Source organism: Nannobrachium achirus (genome assembly GCF_963921795.1).
Source record: "Nannobrachium achirus genome assembly, chromosome: 23".
NCBI lineage: Eukaryota > Metazoa > Chordata > Actinopteri > Myctophiformes > Myctophidae > Nannobrachium > Nannobrachium achirus.
Genome location: NC_137830.1, coordinates 32455391 through 32475216, shown reverse-complemented (window position 1 = coordinate 32475216; position 19826 = coordinate 32455391). Strand labels below are relative to the sequence as shown.

Here is a 19826-nt window from a genome sequence, read left to right as displayed (position 1 = left end):
AGAACAATCCTGGGAAATGTTAAGAGTTCATTCCAGCTCACGCCATGACCCGGTCACTGATTTACTGGTCATTGCTGGCCGCTCGGTGGACGACCCGGTCACTGATTTAAGGTTCAAGGTTCAAGGTTCAAGGTTGTACTTTATTGTTACGTCTTTTGTACGGGTACATAAGAGTAAAACTTATTTTTGTTCGACATCCTTACAGACAATGCAGTGGTATATATAAAATAAAGCAGAACAACAGAAAACAACACATCTAAAGATAAAATAATAAGTAATAAGTAATAATGACTTAGGAAAGAAAGAGAGTGCAAAAGGCAAAAGAGCAAAGAGAATGAAAAAAGCATCCTCAGCTGTACATGTGCATAAAGTTTGGTGTATTTTATACACCATTGGCATTATTTTCCCTTAGTAGCTACTGTACTTTAACTTTTTGTAAACAACTTCACAGTGTGTTCTATGTGAAACAGGTCGGAATAATTAAAAACTTCACAGTATATATATTCATGTACAATTGGTGCAGATCAGCCTCACAGTATCTATTTTGTACTGTAGGTGAGGCTCAAGCATAGGGGGACAGTTGACGGATTGAAATGAGGAATGATGCATTTCAGCCTTTTCTGACCACGTCAGGTCTTTTTGTCTGTGGGCTAATTTGTCTTGCATCCAGCTACGTTGATGCACTGCGGTGCGACAGCTTAGCTGACAGCACTGTAGAGCTCAAGACCTTGATGTTAGATGGAGAGGGCAGCGATCCAGGAGTCCAGTGTTGGAAAAAAGTACTCACATTGTTTCAAAGTATCAATACTGCAATGTAGAACTAGTCTGTTACAAGTAGAAGTCCCGAAATTCAAAATGTACTTGAGTAAAAGTACGAAAGTGTTGGTGTCAAAATATACTTAACAAAAGGTTTTACAAAAGTAAAAGTACAAAATGTTTGAAAATAGCCGATCTACAAGCTCACAACCATGGCCATTGGCCATGGTATAAAATAGGGCTAAAGTAGTTTATGTATGTTTTATAATATTATAATCTGAAAAGTAACTTGTAACTAAAGTTTTCAAATACATGTAGTGGAGTAGAAGTACAATATTTGGATCCCAGATGAAGTGGAGTAGAAGTACAAATACCTCAAAACTGTACTTAAGTACAGTACTTAAGTAAATGTACTTGGTTACTTTACACCACTGCAGTAGTCCCAAGTTGGTACACATCGCATCGTCTCGCTCTCCATCTCTCTCTCTCTCTCTCTCTCTCTCTCTCTCTCTCTCCCTCCCTCTCTCTCTCTCCCTCCCAAAGTGTAGACAAAGAAAGCCCGGTGCTGGCCCGGAGTCAAGTTTTTCTCTTCTCAAACACAATGGTTGAACTGGAGTTCCACAAACAAAACAGAACTTTTCAAACAAACCCTGCAGTCCAGAGGGTTTAACCACTGTTATCATCACACATTCACACATACTGTATCCACTCTGAACAATACATCTTCTGCTGTGTAATGACAATGTGTCTAAGAGTCTAAGTCTAATTTAATACTTTTTGCCTTGTGGGTCTCCCTCTCTCTTTCTCTAATTGGCCTGTCAGGAAACAGAGTGCTGTGTTTATTTGTTTATGTATTACAGTACAAATCAAATCTGTGCAGCAATTTCTTAATTTGATCTCATGTAAGATCGGCACCGAGGAATGCACAGCTGTGGACAGTATAAACAGTGAACATGTATATGGTTTTGTGATATTATAGCATAAATACATTTTATTGACAACGGAAATTGACTTCGACAATCAATATGCACTCTACACAGAACAAACTGATTTGTTCATTCCTGCGGTGACTCTCATTAGTGTCAGTCTGTTAGCGAACACTCCTAATGCTCTGCTAATTGTGAGATGCCACAATTGGCATCAGGGGGACACCATCACCACCTGGTCATGAATGTGTAAAAGAACACAAGAGTGATGTGTGTGTGTGCGTGTGTGACTGTGTGTCATAATTGTCACAGTTCCCAGACACGTCCCTAGTGTACATTAGGGATGGGACGATACGCGATATTATCTTTTATCGTGATAAAAAACACTCTAAACACACTAATTGTATCGTCTTCCGTTATGCACTGGGATCTATTCACCTTTTACTGTATTTACCGAGCTGCATATCCGGTACCACTTAAACCCTATAATTTGTAAAAGGTACATATAATATAAGTAACAATGTCTTTGCCAAAAAATAGCTGATCTATAAGCTCACAACGCGTCGCAAAATGTTCTGCCCCAGGATAATGGATGTTTGGGATATTTTGATTATCACGATAATATCGTAAATCGCAATTTCTTTGGTCACAATAATCGTGATATGAAATGTTCATATTGTCCCATCCCTAGTGGACATTCCTTTTATCTTATTTCACAGTCAATGGTTGCGGTCTCTGTCTCTGAAAATAAACTATTATCTTGTACATGAGCTACTGTTCACATAACCGTATGTAGACAAGATGTACAGCTGCATCCCAAGATTGGATATTAACTAACTCATTGACTGCGTTCATTAAACTTTGGGTGTTCCCTAGCCTGTCATGCCTTTTTCGTTTTTCTTTGCTTTTAAAGTGTGATCCACGCCATCTGACAGTTGCTCTTTCTGTGTGTCTTTGTTCCAGCCGAGCCATCAAGACCAACCAGGACCTTCTCCCTGAGACTCCGTGGTCCAGCATCCTGTACGATGACTTCTGGGGCACCCTGCTCACCCACAGCGGCAGCCACAAGTCCTTCAGGCCTCTCTGCACGCTCTCCTTCCGCCTCAACCACGCCCTGCACGGCCTGCGGCCGCGGGGCTTCCACCTGGTCAACGTGGGCCTCCACGCCTCCGTCACCGGCCTCTTCACCGCCTTCTGCCGCCCCCTGCTGGGGGGAGCGCCGTGGAACCTGCTGGCGGGCCTGCTGTTTGCCTCGCACCCGGTGCACACCGAGGCCGTGGCCGGGGTGGTGGGCAGGGCCGACGTCGGGGCCGCCCTGTTCTTCCTGCTGTCTCTGTTCTGCTACGCCAGACACTGTGGACTCCGCAGGGACCCCCGAGGGGCCTTCCACGACGCCAGGCGCTGTGGCGGCGGCGGGTTGGTGGGCCGGTGCTGGGCCTGGATGCTGGGCAGCCTGTGGTGTGCAGCAGCCAGCATGCTGTGGAAGGAGCAGGGGGTCACGGTTCTGGCCGTCTCAGCCGCGTATGACCTCTTCATCTTCCAGAGGCTCTGCTTTCACCAGACCTTCGCCGTTCTGCTGGGGAAGGTACATTAGGATAATAATACATGCATTAATAACCATGTGTACGGCGGCTCATACAGAAAATGCAGCCCAAAAGTGCTTCACATAAAGATTGCAAATTATTAGACAAATAAAAGGATGATAAAATAATTACCAAAGCAAACAAAACAAAACAAGCTAACGATACATGTTAAGGTAAAAACAAGAGAATACAGTGAAATTGAATGAGGGGTTACAGTAATCCATCTGATTGATTGATTGATTGATTGATTGATTGATTGATTGATTGATTGATTGATTGATTGATTGATTGATTGATTTGATTGATTGAAGACTTTATTAGAAGGTACAGTTTCATGACGGTACAGTTCACTGGTACAAGGTCTACTAAAAGGAGATCCTAGAAAAGACTAAGCTTATTTCCACAGGAAACCATTAAAGTATCTCATATAACATTGAATGACAGATGGATAGAACACAGTACTATGCTGTAGATATAGTCAGGGGAAAAAAAGAAAGAATAAACAAAAAAACAGTATATACAAAGAGGGGTCAGGGAAGGGTAGGGCTGGGCTAGGTTTGTTTTTACCAGTTGCGAACGGCTGCCGCCTGTAAGTGGTTTTTCAGGGCGATTTTAAGTTTGGGCCCGCCATGGGGCCCGCCGGCCGTATTTTGACAAACAATCACGTTTAGACAAGCCTCTGTGTTACTTGCATTGCCAAGCTGTATACCATTTTAAAGCTAAGATTCTTGTGATTCCGAATCCGCAACCATTTGATTATAGCACCGAAACTCACGCCGCAAACAGCGCAGAAGTCCGACATAAACAAACAAACAAATATTCATAAATCTGCTTCTACTCACGTTTAAAGTTGAATTGTACTCCAACAACATCATATATTTCCACAACAATGATGTTCTTGTGTAGAGGAAGGGTAAACATGAAAAAATCCATTGATTGTACAAAGTCCAAACCACATTTTCTGCCAAGAAACCTCTGTACGACTATAGTCACGGATACAAGCGTGATGTCAGAGTATGACAATCCTTCACATGTTTTTGCTTCTAACTCCAGTTCAGGTTTTCAGTATTACAACTGAATACTATTAAAATAGCCTCCAAGCTCCACACGATGATTGACACTTCATTTCACCCAATTGGAGCTTCTAGTCCTGTCTCAGTCGTCTCCCAGTCCCCCAATAGCAACCAATAGTATGTTCTCAGAGGAGATCCATGACTCCGTTTCCTGGCCCATATATTCAGCCAATGGCAGCAGTTTGTTCTGATGGCACTTCTTATAGCCAATGAAATTCTCCACAAAACGTGTCTACTTTATTTTGGCTGAAGTGAACTACAATACCCAAAAACCCCTGCGTAACAGCACTACTGGACGTGTGTAAATGCGCAGCAGCGGCGCCGAATGTCAGACCAAAGTGTTAGGGCTGTCAGTAAAAGAAATTAATTAAATAATAATAATAATATTAAAAAAAAAAAAAAAAAAAAACAGTCTATTAGCCCTTTTTTAACCTTTTTATATGATATATGCAAATGTCTCCAAATGAAAACGCATAAACATACACTTAGTAAAACATGTGTAAAATATTCATATTCTGTAGTTTTATCATGTCCTTTGAAATTGGGCTAGGTAAGGCTTCAAAATTGTGTTTTTCAGCTCCTATATGATAATAACAGTGTTATGTAGGCATCTATTTACCGAAAATATTTAGGCGAGGATTAAAAACCTGCTATTCCAGTAAGTTAAAACTTACATTACTCAATGTCAGTTGCACACAGAGTGATTATTTATTTTTGGGTAAAACTTCAAAATGAGACCATGCCCAATGCATTACTCCAAATGGTTTAAAAACAACAATCAATTTACTTTGGGTACGCTGTGTATAGGCGTTTTTTTGCAAATTATACAGGATTGTTAACAGGTTCTTAAAGGATGATAGGGAGTAGGGAACCACACTCCTTTATGGTCTTCGGTAAGGCGTTCCACATATTGGTGGTATAGCAGAAGAACGAGTTTGACCCTTTGTTTGATTTGACTCTGGGTTGAACCGAACGTGATCTGGTTTCTAATAAAAGTAAGTACAACATTAACATATTTTTAATTAAAACAAAAAGTCTGAGAAGGTGAAAGGCTGTTTTCAGACCTTGTTAAAATGAGAATAACAATTTCGATTAGAATCTCAGATCACACCCAGGTCTGACCACACGCTGCAGGGGAAGCCGTGTGTCGTGTGTATCCAATTATACCTTCCTGCTCTCTGAGGGAAACCTCAGCCAGCTGTTAATGGTTCCTGTACGTGGGTGAAATTGTGCACATGTGAGCATTTACTTACATGGCTGTGTTTCTGCCTGTGTTTCTGTGTGCTGCTGCATATTGTTCGCTTTTCATCAAGAGCCTGATTTGGAAAACTGTTTGCCTTTGCATATTGTAAGGTTGGGTGGATAAGGGGAGTTACAGTAACTACTGTGTTCTCATTTATCATTCTGCTAAATCGGGAGGAAATCAGTTGGTATACAAAGTGGGCAGTGAATCAGTGATCCAGTTGCTACTGCATGCCCCACTAAGTGAAATAAATACACATAGACAAACGTAAATCCAGATTAGGCGGCTTTCTGCCTTATGTACCGTTCTGTGTTTGTGCGTGTGTGTGTGTGTGTGTGTGTGTGTGTGTGTGTGTGTGTGTGTGTGTGTGTGTGTGTGTGTGTGTGTGTGTGTGTGTGTGTGTGTGTGTGTGTGTGTGTGCGTGCGTGCGTGCGTGCGTGCGTGCGTGTGTGATGAAGAGATAGGGTGGCTAGAAAAGACTTATGTTAGGGCATGTGGGCGAGTTTATTTTATGTCAAGCCTATGAAGGGTGCAGAAAAAAAAAACACTGGCCCGCAACCCCGCATCATTTGGGGAAACCAAGACAGATAGTATCCAGACATTATCCGGTTATTATCCAGACATGGTGTCCTCTGTCAACACAGAAGTAACACTAGAAGTAAAAGCAATAAATACACTAGAAGTAAAAGCAATAAATACTAAAGTAAAGTAAAACTAGAACTAAAAAAAAAAAGAAAAAAAAGACTCAAGCTTTTAACTCATTCCCTGCCAGGCCCGATAGTCCCGAGATTATTCCAATGTCTTTCCCCGCCAGGCCCGATAGTCCCGAGAATTAAAAAAAAAAAAAAAAAAAAAAGAATTTTTTTTTTTTCAAAACTTTTTTTTTTTCAAAAAAAGTTTTTGACCCCCAAAAATGGAGTAGGCATGATAGCAATCGCGAAATTGCATGTTTAACCCCCATAGCAACCCCATCTTTCAAGCATGGCAGCCATTTTGGCAGCCATCTTTGTTAAACATAGTGGCTGTTATCTCATGAATGCCTGAACGGATTTCCATTCGGATTTTTTTGTTTGAAAGCTGTGAGCAATGTGGACACACGTGGTGCATTATCTAGGCATGGGTGTGCATGATCCGTGCACACCCAATTACATGGAAGTCTATGGAGACGAATGGCAGGTGGGAGTACGGAGGTATGTTAAAATGGCGGTCAATGTGTTAATAAAGGACAACTTTGTTTTTTTTACAACAAGGGTTCATATTTTAGATTGTAATTAGAGAAAAGAAAACATTGTTTCTTTTACTGCTTTCTATCGTTTTTGCCATTTTAGCGATGTTGATTTCAGTGGTTTGGGGCATGTGTACAAGTAGCTAAATATGTCTTTTTTAGACACAATAAGCCCATTCCCAAGATGCACCACAATCTAAAATGGGCAGATGTGACTTATGGGGTCTAGTAGTGTTACTGTAAATAGTAGTAAAGAAATCACCAGCTTATTGTGTCTAACAATTCATATTTAGCCACTTGTACACATGCCGCCACCCACTGAAATTAACATCGCTAACATGGCAAAAACTATAGAAAGCAGTAAAAGAAAAGGTTTTAACACTCATCTTTTCTAAAATATGAACCCTTGTTGTAAAAAAACAAAGTTGTCCTTTAAGTACAGCAGTACTTTAGTAAATGCACTTAGTTACATTACACCACTGGTGACACTGCTGTTCAGTGTTTGATTGGAAAGCCTGCTCACACGGGGGACTCTGCATTAGGGATGGGACGATATGAAAATGTCATACGACGATTATTGTGACAAAAGAAATCACGATTTACGATATTATCGCAATAATCAAAATATCCATTATCCTGGGGCGGAACATATGCCAAAAAATAGCAGATCTACAAGCTCACAACGCGCCGCAACACGACGCGTTGTTGTAGATCGGCTATTTTTTGGCAAAGACATTTGATAGAGAGTGAAAAAAGACTGTATCAAGTACATACGTAAGTAAGTACCTTTTACCAATAGAGGATTTAAGTGGTGCTGGATATGCAGCTCAGCAAATAAAAGGTGAATTGATCCCAGTGCATGACGGAGGACGATATCACGATGAATTAAATCTCCATCACGATTATTGCGAGTGTTTTTTATCACGATAAACGATAATATCGCGTATCGTCCCATCCCTACTCTGCATTGGATTACAAATCCTGCAGCCTTCTCGCCAAGCAGCCCTCGTTAAACAGCATTAACTAGGATAATAAAATGTCCCCTTGCTTTTATGTGTAAGGACAAGGCTGTCCCTGGGGTGTGTGTGCATCGAGGTGTGAACCTTCACTGGCCGCACAATGCGATTACCATTCACCGGTTAACCATTAGATTAGATTATACCATGCATCTCAATGCATGGTATAATCATGCATTATACCACTGAGTTGTGTTAGTAATGCTGTGTGTGTGTGTGTGTGTGTGTGTGTGTGTGTGTGTGTGTGTGTGTGTGTGTGTGTGTGTGTGTGTGTGTGTGTGTGTGTGTGTGTGTGTGTGTGTGTGTGTGTGCGCGTGTGTGTGTGTGTGCACGTGCTGAAGTTTGTGTTTGTTAATTGCATGTCTATCTTTGCTGTAACCCTGGGGACTGCTTTAGCAGTAGTCGTCTCTGGCAACAATAACCCAGATCTGTTCTGAGAGACCCCTAGGGATATGAGAGAGAGAGAGAGAGAGAGAGAGAGGAGAGAGAGAGAGAGAGAGAGAGAGGAGAGAGAGATGAGAGAGAGAGAGAGAGAGAGAGAGAGAGAGAGAGAGAGAGAGAGAGAGAGAGAGAGAGAGAGAGAGAGAGAGAGAGAGAGAGAGAGAGGGAGGGAGGGAGGTGTTTTTGTGTCTGCCATGTAATCCCTCACACCCTCCAGAGTTTAACAGATGCACACAACACCTGTTTTTTTAATTAGCTGCTGCAATGACATGGCATCCATTAAGCTCTCTGCTGCCACAGTGAAGGAATGAGTCTGTCTCATACAGCAAAACACAGGAAAGAAACAACATAGGAGGAAGGAAAATAAACCATAAACCATACATCGTACACTGCAATTTAGGAATAGGTTTTGTGCAAAACTACTGTCCCAATACTATGTCACTGATCCAATATTGATATCTGGTCCGACATTCATCACTATGTTACTGGTCAAATATACAATGCTATGTTACTGATCAAATATTGAATATCATTACGCTCAATGGTGCAATTGTTACTATGGGGAGCAGCTACAGTTACAGTTTAGGCATTTAGCAGACGCTTTTAATTCAAAGCGATTTACAATATGCAGGTAATACACATGCGCGTGCGCAAATCTTCCAAGATGGCGCCGTGGCATGGCGACACGTTGAGAGCTGCTCTTGCCTTGTTGCTGGTTTTTATGGTGTATGTCACTGTTTTGCACGTAATGCGTCCTGTACGATGACCTACGATCGCCAGACGTTACTGGACTTGAGATTTGTTGCCTCGGACGTTTTCAGACCGGATTTGCCGGGAGAACTGTATAACAACAACAGCAGCACGGTTCCACCATGGCGTGGCCATAGGAGAAAGAGAGGGAAGCGAGGGGGTTCACTAGTGAAGCTACGTGGACGCCCTTCGCGACCACCCATCCCCAGCATACTGTTGGCAAACGTCCAAGCGATCGACAACAAGATGGACGACCTCCGAACCCGGCTACGCGTTGAAAGGGATATAAAGAACTGCTGTGTGCTCTGTTTCACGGAGACGTGGCTGAAGGCTGACGTTCCTGACAGGGCGGTACAGCTAGATGGCTTCTCCGTGTTCCGCACGGACCGTTCGATGGCAAACACGGGGAAGACGAAAGCGGGCGGTGTTCTGTTTTACATCAACGACTCTTGGTGCACTAATGTGGATATGGTCTCACACCACTGCTCGTCGGTGCTGGAGCACTTAACACTACGGTGCAGACCGTTTTACCTACCCAGAGAATTTCCTTGTGTGTTGCTGACGGCTGTATACATCCCACCAGAAGTGAATGCATCCGAAGCTATGGACGAGCTAAGCGATGTCATTTGTAAGCAGGAAAATAAGCACCCGGAAGCCATTTCAATCGTGGCGGGGGACTTTAACCACTGCAACTTGAAATCGGTGTTGCCGCACTTCTACCAGCACGTTAAGTGCCCAACAAGGAAGGTAAGGACGCTGGATCACTGTTATTCCACCATCAAGGATGCCTACAAAGCGGTCCAACGGCCCCACTTTGGGAGATCTGACCACCATGCGGTGCTACTACTACCTGCCTACAAGCAGAGAATGAAGAGCGAACAACCCAGGGTGAGGTCTGTACAGTGCTGGTCCACAGATAATGTATCTAAACTCCAGGGCTGCTTTGAATTGACAGAATGGTCCATCTTCAAAGACTCAGCCACAAGTTTGGATAACTATGCTGACACTGTCACCAGCTATGTTAAATTCTGTGTGGATAATTGCATCCCAGCGCGAACCGTTCGCTCCTATCCCAACGAGAAGCCGTGGATGAACCAGGATACTCGTCTGAAGTTGAGGGAGCGCCGAGCCGCTTTTCAATCTGGGGACGAGGAACGGTACAAAAAATCCAGATACGACCTGAGGAGGGCGATCAGAGACGCTAAGAGACAATATAGGGACAAACTGGAGAACAACTATAGTGGCTGTGACGCACGGCGTATGTGGAGAGGGCTGCAGGCGATTACGGATTACAAACCGAAGCCGGCTGTTATTGACACCTCGGACTCTCTACCGGACGAATTGAATAACTTTTTCGCCCGCTTTGAATCTCACAACACGGACCCAGTTACACCGGTGCGGGGTACACCCGGTGCGGTGGAGCTGCAGGTGACACAACGAGATGTGAGTAAAACTTTTAAAAGCGTTGGGACTCATAAGGCGGCCGGTCCTGATGGGATTGCCTCACGTGTCCTTAAGTTGTGTTTTGACCAGCTTTCGGGAGTCTTTACTGACATTTTCAATATGTCCCTGTCATTGTGTGTGGTACCGTTGTGTTTCAAGGAAACCATAATTGTACCCATAGCAAAGAAAAAACCTGTCACCTGTCTTAATGATTATCGCCCTGTGGCTTTGACCTCTGTTCTTATGAAGTGTCTGGAAAAAATGGTTATATCACATATAACGCACATTATCCCTGCCAATACTGATCCATTACAGTTTGCATACTGTGCTAATAGATCAGTCGATGATGCTATTTCTCTCGCACTACACATTGCCTTGAAACATCTGGAGAATAAGAACTCTTATGTCAGACTACTCTTCATAGATTATAGCTCTGCTTTTAACACGATTGTACCATCTAAGCTTGTGTTGAAACTAAGGGGTCTTGGTCTGGGCAGTAGTATCTGCAACTGGCTGTTTGACTTTTTGACAGGCAGGCCACAATCTGTACGAATAGGGAACAAGCATTCATCTAAGATATTGACCAGGACTGGAGCGCCCCAGGGCTGTTGCCTCAGTCCCTTGTTGTATAGTCTGTTCACCTATGACTGTGTTGCCAGGTGTGGAAATAATTCTATTCTCAAATTTGCAGATGACACCACGGTTATAGGACTAATATCCAACGATGATGAGAGGGCCTATAGGAGGGAAATTGAAGAGCTAACCCTATGGTGCCAGAATAACAATCTCTCTCTAAATGTTAGTAAAACAAAAGAGATCATCGTTGACTTTAGGAAATCTGAAGTCAATCACAGTCCCGTAACCATAAATGGTTCACCTGTAGACATAGTGGACAGTTTCAAATTCCTGGGTGTTCACATAACAAACTCACTCACATGGTCTCAAAACAGCGAAGGTATCCTTAAGAAAGCGCAGCAGCGATTGTACTTTCTGCGGCGCCTCAGGAGATTTGGCCTAAGCACCAAGGCTCTTGTTAATTTCTATCGCTGTACCATAGAAAGTGTATTGACAGGATGCATAACAGTGTGGTTTGGTAACGTGACTGCTCAAGACAGTAAACAGTTACAGGGAATTGTGAAGAGAGCTGCCAAAATCATTGGCACAGAATTACCACAGCTACACACAATCTATAACACACGCTGTAAGAAAAAGACAGAGAACATCTTAAAGGACAGCTGTCATCCCGCCCATTCCCTGTTCTATCTCCTCCCTTCAAAAAAACGTTACCAGAGCATCAAATCTCACACCACCCGTTTCAGTAATAGTTTTTATGCTCAAGCAATCAGGTTGCTTAACGAAGAGATGGAAGCGAGACGTAGGTAGTCATGTGCAATAGACGCAGTTTTTAAACTGTACACTGTCACACTGTATGGTTGTTTTGTTGTTTTTTGGGTTGTCCTGGGTGACCTGTTGTTGTCGTGTTGTTTTGTGTGCAATAAGGCTGAGAGTGCTCTTGGCACAAGCATTTCATTGTTTGTCTGTACTTGTATGGATACGCATTTGACTAATAAACCGAACCTGAACCTGAACCTGAACACATCACTAAAATAAGCAATATAAAATGTCAGTACATCAACAACAATATAACAAATGCATAGGAGTATCAATCTAGAAAGACAATAACATAGGTAGACTATGCACCTAATCAGTAAAAAACTTCTAAAACCTAAAAATGCCATCTAGCTTCATGTACTGTATGGTCATTGAGGGAAGGGGAGTGTTACAGTAGTGCTATGGGTTTAGGTGGAGTCTGAAGAGGTGAGTCTTCAGTCCACGGCGGAAACTAGGGAGTGAGTCTGTAGTTCTAAGTGCGACAGGGAGTTTATCCCACATTTTGGGGGCCAGGTGGGCAAATTGTCTAGGACGAGTGGATTTTTGTCCTGGGGTTTTTAGCGAGGGTTCTGTCAGCATCCCTGTTTTGGCTGATCAGAGTGAACGGGTGGGGTCGTAGGGGTTGATCAGGTTTTGGAGTTATGGAGGAGCCATACCTTTGGCTGCTTTGAAGGTCAGCATCAGTGTTTTGTATTCAGTGCGGGCCGCAGCCGGGAGCCAGTGGAGGGAGCGGAGACACATGACACATCTGGTGTGTCTGTCACCTTGGCAGTGCCCTCCTGGTCACTGTTATCATAACCCTGTGTCCAGTCAGTCGCAGGGCTATCGCTGCCTAGATAAGGAGCCAGACGCTGCGCTACACTATGGGAACACAGAGGGTGACGGAGATAATGCCCTCACTTCCTACCTTTATCTGCTGTACCCTGCTTTTATCACCCACCGTGTCTGAGGAACGCCTCCATTCTGGACCAGACATGAAGCCTGCTCTTTATCACGTGACGCGCACCAAAAATAACATATTTTTATACTGAAATAAAATCACGTTATCTGTTATTTTAATGAAGTGACACTAGCCCTGTCACAATGATTGCATAAAAGCCTAATCGCAATTATTTTGCATAATCGTCTTAATCGTTTCAATGTAAATGTTTTTCATATTCATTTTCAAACTATTTCCAAAAATAGCAGTCACTTCATGTCTCCTATTTCCACCATTTAAATCATTTTTAGAACGTATAAAATGATTAAATATGTCAGTCATTTCTTTTGTATATTTATTTATTTGTTATTCATGTGTCCCAGTGTTCAATGCCATGAACACAATTAAGTTATTATAATCACACTTATTTGTGTGACAATTAATCGTCAACTTGTATTCTTAATCGTGACAGCTCTAAGCAACGCAGTCATACAACAAAGTATAACTGAGGCTTCTATGACAGCCACAGTAAGCAATTGCATTGAGGAAGAGCAGAGCAGCGCACTATTTCACAGCACATGAGGTGTTTTCCTTTTAAATAAACCTTCACCTGTGTCATTGTTTGAACAGTGAGCTGCCTATTAGGGGAGGGGAGGAAAGTCAGTGTTGCCAGATTTTGTGGGAGAAGCAAGCGGCCAGGTCTATGAAAACAAAAGTGGTTTTAAAACCAGTTGTACCACTTATTACATCAGTTATTTGATGTTTTATTTTAAAACAATTCTCTTGAAATAAATGAATGTTTTTAACAACACCAATCTTGTATGTGGATCCCTGGCACAACATTGTTTTAGCTGGGGTCCACAGACAAATACATTTTAATTTGAGGGGGTCCTTGAAAAAAAACAATATTTACAGGCAACTTTATAGAAGAAAAAAAAACAAGCCCAAACTTCCCCAAAGTTGCTTATAATAAGCAGACATGGCAATGCTGCTCCACACGTAATCACACAATCTGACTGCGGCCGTGAACAATGATGAAATGCAAATCAGCTCCCTTGTCGGAGTGGGGGACAGATGTGGTTGGATTCGCACTCAATCTCTCATCCTATTAGCTCCCTAATCGCACTGAAATGAGATGGCAAATGGCACAGAGAGAGCAGGACATTGAGAGGTGAGGAGATTTGCATTACATTCTACTATCAGGAAGAAAAACATACATATATGCTATAATATATATATATATATATATATATATATATATATATATATATATATATATATATATATAATATATATATATATATTAGCAGCTGCAGCACAACATTCTCTCCGGGCATATCTCCAAACCAGAGACTGGCTACTGCTACAAAGTCCATCACTGGATATCCTCAACTGCGAGTGGAAACTGGGAGGAGAAGGCTATGCACTGCATAGCCTTCTCCTCCCAGTTTCCACTCGTTAGTATGCACCATTCCCTACCACAGACATTGCCCCAGACTACTGAAATTCATCAGCTGCAACTGTGAGGGAGACTGTAGTACACACAGTTGCTGCTGTAAAAAGCAGGGGGTCAAGTGTAGATCTGCTTGTGGCAAGTGTAATGGAGAATGCAAGAACATCAACCAGGCAGACGAGATGAAATAAAATATGTTCTTATGGAAAATGAGTTGTTTTTTTTACTCAAAACTATTGATTAACTTGGAATAGATTCAGCACCCCTGAAAACCCCTTAGACACCTCACAAGTTAATATTAGACTTTTCATTTTTTTCACAAGTGTATCCCACTGAGCATGTGCACAGTAGGTGTACACTCTTATCAAGTGTTTAGAACTATTTTCTTATTTTATTTTTCAGAATAGAATCAATTCAACAATACCCCAATCCATTGCTTAACAATAACCAATATACATTACCAATATTATATGGCAAGGGAGACATTTTTACTTCATATTTTAATTTGTTTTCATATTTTTCACCCAAGCCCTCTGGGATCCTTAACTTTGATTGGCTCTCCAGGATTTTGGAGGAATTGGGTTTGCATTAATTGAGAGGTGATTCTAGACACCTATAAGAACACATTGGTGAAGAAAGCTATTGGTAGTACTCCCTAATTAAAATGGCACAAGGAGATTATTCTGGTTTATTATGGTGTTGATAGCACACATGGCATATCTATTGGTTTGTAGTGAGGAGGTGAAGTAATTAATGTTCAAAAAAACTGATTCTGCCTTCTTGCTTAAAAAAAAAAAAGTAAAAGTGATCCCTGTTCAGTTTACCTACTGAGCCACTGTGGTGCTCTACCTCCCTAGTCACAGCCACCCCTAAATACGCAGATAAAACAGGGTCGTTGAGCAGATGGCAGCAGGCCCTAATGCATCACGTCTATTTAAGATCGTCAGGGAAAACTCGCATTTCATCAGTTCTCCCTCCGAGAGACACACTGGTGTTATTTAATTACGCTGCTGATGCCAGACAGGAAGCACTTTAAAACGTCTGGTGAGCAGCACCGGGTCCCTTAGTTTGATCATGTGTCCTCTGGGACGTGTGGAGGAGGGGTGGGATTTGAACCTGTGACCCGTCTCATTGCAGGTCTCTCTGTGCACAGCAGTAGCAGGCCTTTCATGTAGAGAGCTGTTGGGTATAATTAGGTCTCTTCATCAATGTCAGCACGTTCAATGGCTGGCATAGTGCTGGTCTTGATGAGCAGAGGACCAATGTGCCAAGTCAGCGCTAGAATCCACAACACATTAAGAGAGAGGAGCCAGTTCCTCATTCTTCACCGTGTACCTCATCACATCTTGGCATGTCAACAGTGATGCATCAAATAGGACCTTGTCTCTTCCACACTGTATTGTCCAACATGTTGATCCGCTAATTGATTTGAAATCACGTCAGAGTGGGAGATTCAGTGCCCTTTACGGTGCTCAATAATAACATTTGAAACAACAATACCCATACTTGCCAAATAGATCATTCAACTACAATTACTAAATAATTTCAAAAGGTAGCAGCTCCTAACAAGAAGGAGATCCTAACACTTTTACAGACAGGATCATTAGCATTTTAGAGTCACCGGTATTTTGAATGATAAAAATTGGACATATAGTATAACGCCATATATGACCCGAACCATATGCCTAATATAGGATTGGCTAGTTTACTCAGAAATCCAGGGTTCATTTCAACCTGACCGGTTCAATCTACTGGGAAGAGTGATAGTCAGTGCAAAACTGGACACCTGTTCAACAAAGGAAGGCTGCAGCATTTCTCCCTTGCTGGGTTGTGTCAATCTGTGGTGTAGGTTTAAACAGTGAAGGTACAAAGTGACGCTAATCCTTAGGTTTCTGCTGGTTCTAAACACTACGTACGGTACGACACTAAACAGACCAAGACGACACAGCGGCATGACTAATGAAATGACACTGGTTGGAGATGAAAGCTTCAAGGCTTACCATATTACTTTGAAGCGCAGAGCGAGGAAAATGACATACTTACTGCAATGAAAAGTTGCATTAAGTATTACTGTACAACATCAAGAACTCACTGAATAACCCAGAGAAAGTACAGCATCGGGGATGGCCATATAAAATGTGCATTAACGTTGGTAATCTCATGCAGGGTGTGACTTTGCAGTGCAGTAACAGTATAGACGAATGGAGGGATGGTTTTCAGCTTCAAACTCTTGAAGCGAGCAGGATGTAAGCTTTGACAGCCAGCGAGGGATTATAGCTGAGTGCTGTTAGGTCTTATGAGGTGAAACAATATATACATAGTGAAGTTAAAGTCTAGAGATCAAATGAGAAAGTAGAGATGTTTTGCAACTCGACCCACAAAACAGAGAGAGCTGATGTTAAGCAACTGCTGTTGCGTTTCTGCCATAGTAATGAGTAGTTTTAAAGCCCAATCCTTGTTCGTACATACACCGTGCATGAGCTTATCGGTGCTTCTTGACAGTATTGTTTTTTTATTCATTTTTATATCGTCTCTGTCGGGTGGAAACCTTTCAGGATTAAAAAAAAAAAGAAATAGCAGATCTACAAGCTCAAAACGCATCAACCCCATCTTTAAAGGTTTTGTCCCAGGGACCCCCAGAAGAGATGATTTGTGCGCAATACATACATACATAGTATACATACAGCTATATATTAATGTACATTCATGTACATGCATATATACGCACGCACGCACACATGCACACATACATACATACATTTTTCAAAAGCTGTGAGTGATGTGAGCGTGTAGATCTGCTATTTTTGAATAGCCAGCGTATAAAAGGGTAAAGTGGTTCAAATGATTGTGATGCTAGATGTACTACTTTAGCTGGGGACCCCCTGGAGCCCCCCCAGGGACACCCGGGATCCCGGACGCCACGCTTTTCTGCCACAAAACATGTCTGACAGTTCACGCAATGAGACTGCCGTGATTGATTGTGTCTGTGATTGATTCGGAAGTCAATTAAAGGAAGGAGTTACAGAGTAGACGGCTAGTGAGGCGTTGGAAATGAGTGATTTTCTCGCTGGAATTGGTTCCTCTTCTGCTTCTGCTGGCCAACATTGGATTTCTTCGGGACAGTGAGTATCCCTCTCTCTCTCTCTCTCTCTCTCTCTCTCGGAGCGCAAGAGGAGCGCAGTCTCGTCCGTCAGGAAGAACGCACTCACTCATCCTGTGTGGAGCAGCACCTTTCAGCGTCCTAATCAATAGCTGGTCTTTCTTATCTCACTTCCTCAACTGCGTTTAAGAGTTCTCCAAAATGTTGCACTTCATGATCTAGTCAATTCAATTCAATTCAAAGGAGCTCTATTGGCATGAGAAAACATACGTTTACATTGCCAAAACAAGTGTCAAAATATAATAGAAACAGTTGAAAAAGGGGAACATAGAGCTACTGTATGTCACATTGTGTCGTTATACAGTGTATAAAGCTTTTTGAGACAAATAGCAGCTATCTCTTGCAGTTGCTTTGGAACAAATAGCAGCATAACATTTTTCTCAATACAATTTAAATATTATACAAAAAATCACACCCAATGTTAAGTGAGCGGTGGTCGTGCTTGCATAACGTCTTCAATTGGTAATTGGTGCTGTAATATGGCTACACACACACACACACACACACACACACACACACACACACACACACACACACACACACACACACACACACACACACACACACACACACACACACACATTGCTATAGCAAAACACTGAGGAAAACACATTGCTATGGCAAAACGCTGAGGAAAAGTGGCTACAGATAGGTCTAGGATGTAACTGGTGATGTAATGTGATGTAATATGGCTACACACACACACATATTGCTATGGCAAAACGCTGAGGAAAACACATTGCTATGGCAAAACGCTGAGGAAAAGTGGCTACAGACACACGCACAGCCACTCTACGGTTTACCACCACTCAAAAATCGTATCTGCTGCCTCTCCATTGTAACGGTGCTTCTCAAAATAGCCACACTTGCAATTCCCAATAGGCCCCTTTCTGGGCCCGCCCCTTCCGCTTCCGCCACGTGACCGGCAGACATGATGGAGTCACTCAGAATGTAAACAAACGGGCCACCCACCCTGCTAACAATGGACGCGCTGAGCCATCTCACGCTCCCCGAGAGGCAACGATATGACGATAAAATCAAATTAATCGGCGTCGATCCATACAAAATTAGCAAGAGCGAGTCTAGTGCGAACAAGGGAGGGGCGGGCGCGCAGAGGCGTTCTGTGTACTTCTATTCCGGTTCGTCCACAGAGTCAGACACAGTGTTGTGTTGACATTTTCTCCGTTAGATAACAATGCTTTCTTTTCACTTTTTTCTACTTTTATCACTTGTCAAAAGACGTTTTATTTGGATGCTTCATCTTTTTACTGTTCATTTTTTTTGTTAGTGTTGTCATCGGTTTTTATTTATAAAGGGAAACAAGATATGTATGCTACAGTCTTCACACAGCAGAGCAGACAGAGAGAGGTAAGATAACGCTATTATTATCATAAAATACAGCAATCTATCTAATAAAACGTTTGTTAAATGTGCTTAGCAGTAGTGTCTTTTAGGGTTTGGGCCGGGGTCTTTGTTTAATATTAACGCTAGCCTCATTAGCATCTTAGCTCCGTCTATAATAGGTTACATCATCAGACTGCTGGTTCTCTAAGTGGGGTCCGGGGACCCCCAGGGAGTTCCAGGGGGTCCCCAGCTGAATTATAGTTAGGAACCAAATGGACCCTAATGCCTCGTGCACACTACAGATATATAGTTGAACGTTTAGCTTGGTAATTCAATGTTATCTCTATGGAGCATCTGAGCATCTCCTGCATCTTAAAGCTGGTTTCCATTGAGATTACATTGAATTACCAAGCAAAACGTTCAACTATATATCTGTAGTGTGCACGAGGCATTAGGGGTATGTAACTGTACAACTATATATCTGTAGTGTGCACGAGGCATTAGGGGTATAACTGTACAACTATATATCTGTAGAGTGCACGAGGCATTGGGGGTATGTAACTGTACAAAGCATTTGGTTCCATATGTGTACACTCTACTAACGTATGAATTTACAATATAAATTGGGGTCTCAGAGATACAAATGCTATTTAATGGGGGTCAGTAATGGATGTCAAACTGGGGGTCCTTGAAATTAATTTGTCATCATCATGTTTGTTCCCCCCTATAGACTCGTTTATAGAACTTTAATTTTCTAACTAAAATATGAACAACCTCGTTTCCTGACAACCATAGGCTGCTAAAGACCCATTTAAGTCATATTTCACAACAAAGTATAAAGTTAAATAACTAAATTGTTCACAGTGGAAAAAAATAACACTTTCTTTCTTACCCTTTCAGGTCATCACAGTCTGCAATCAAGGTCTGCAATAATGTCCATCAATAAGAAGAATTGTAATTCATTATGCTGCTATATATGTTTTCAGCTTTAATGTATTCCCATAGAAGTATAATATTCTGTACTACTAACCATGTTCATCATTTTCGATTAAAACACATGAATCATGACATGTTTACGTCTTGTGAATTATATCAGCTTTAT

General features: G+C 42.2%; 1 protein-coding gene across 1 annotated transcript in view; it reads left to right on the top strand.

Annotated features, from left to right (window-relative positions):
• The window catches only part of LOC308308882 (protein O-mannosyl-transferase TMTC2-like), a gene marked incomplete at both ends in the record, with an annotated part of 106829 nt that overhangs the window by 46258 nt on the left and 40745 nt on the right, over positions 1–19826 (top strand). Inside the window, one exon of the mRNA XM_080754338.1 lies at positions 2646–3267. Within this exon, the coding sequence (XP_080610464.1) occupies positions 2646–3267 (622 nt within the window). The remainder of the gene's footprint in view (positions 1–2645; positions 3268–19826) is intronic.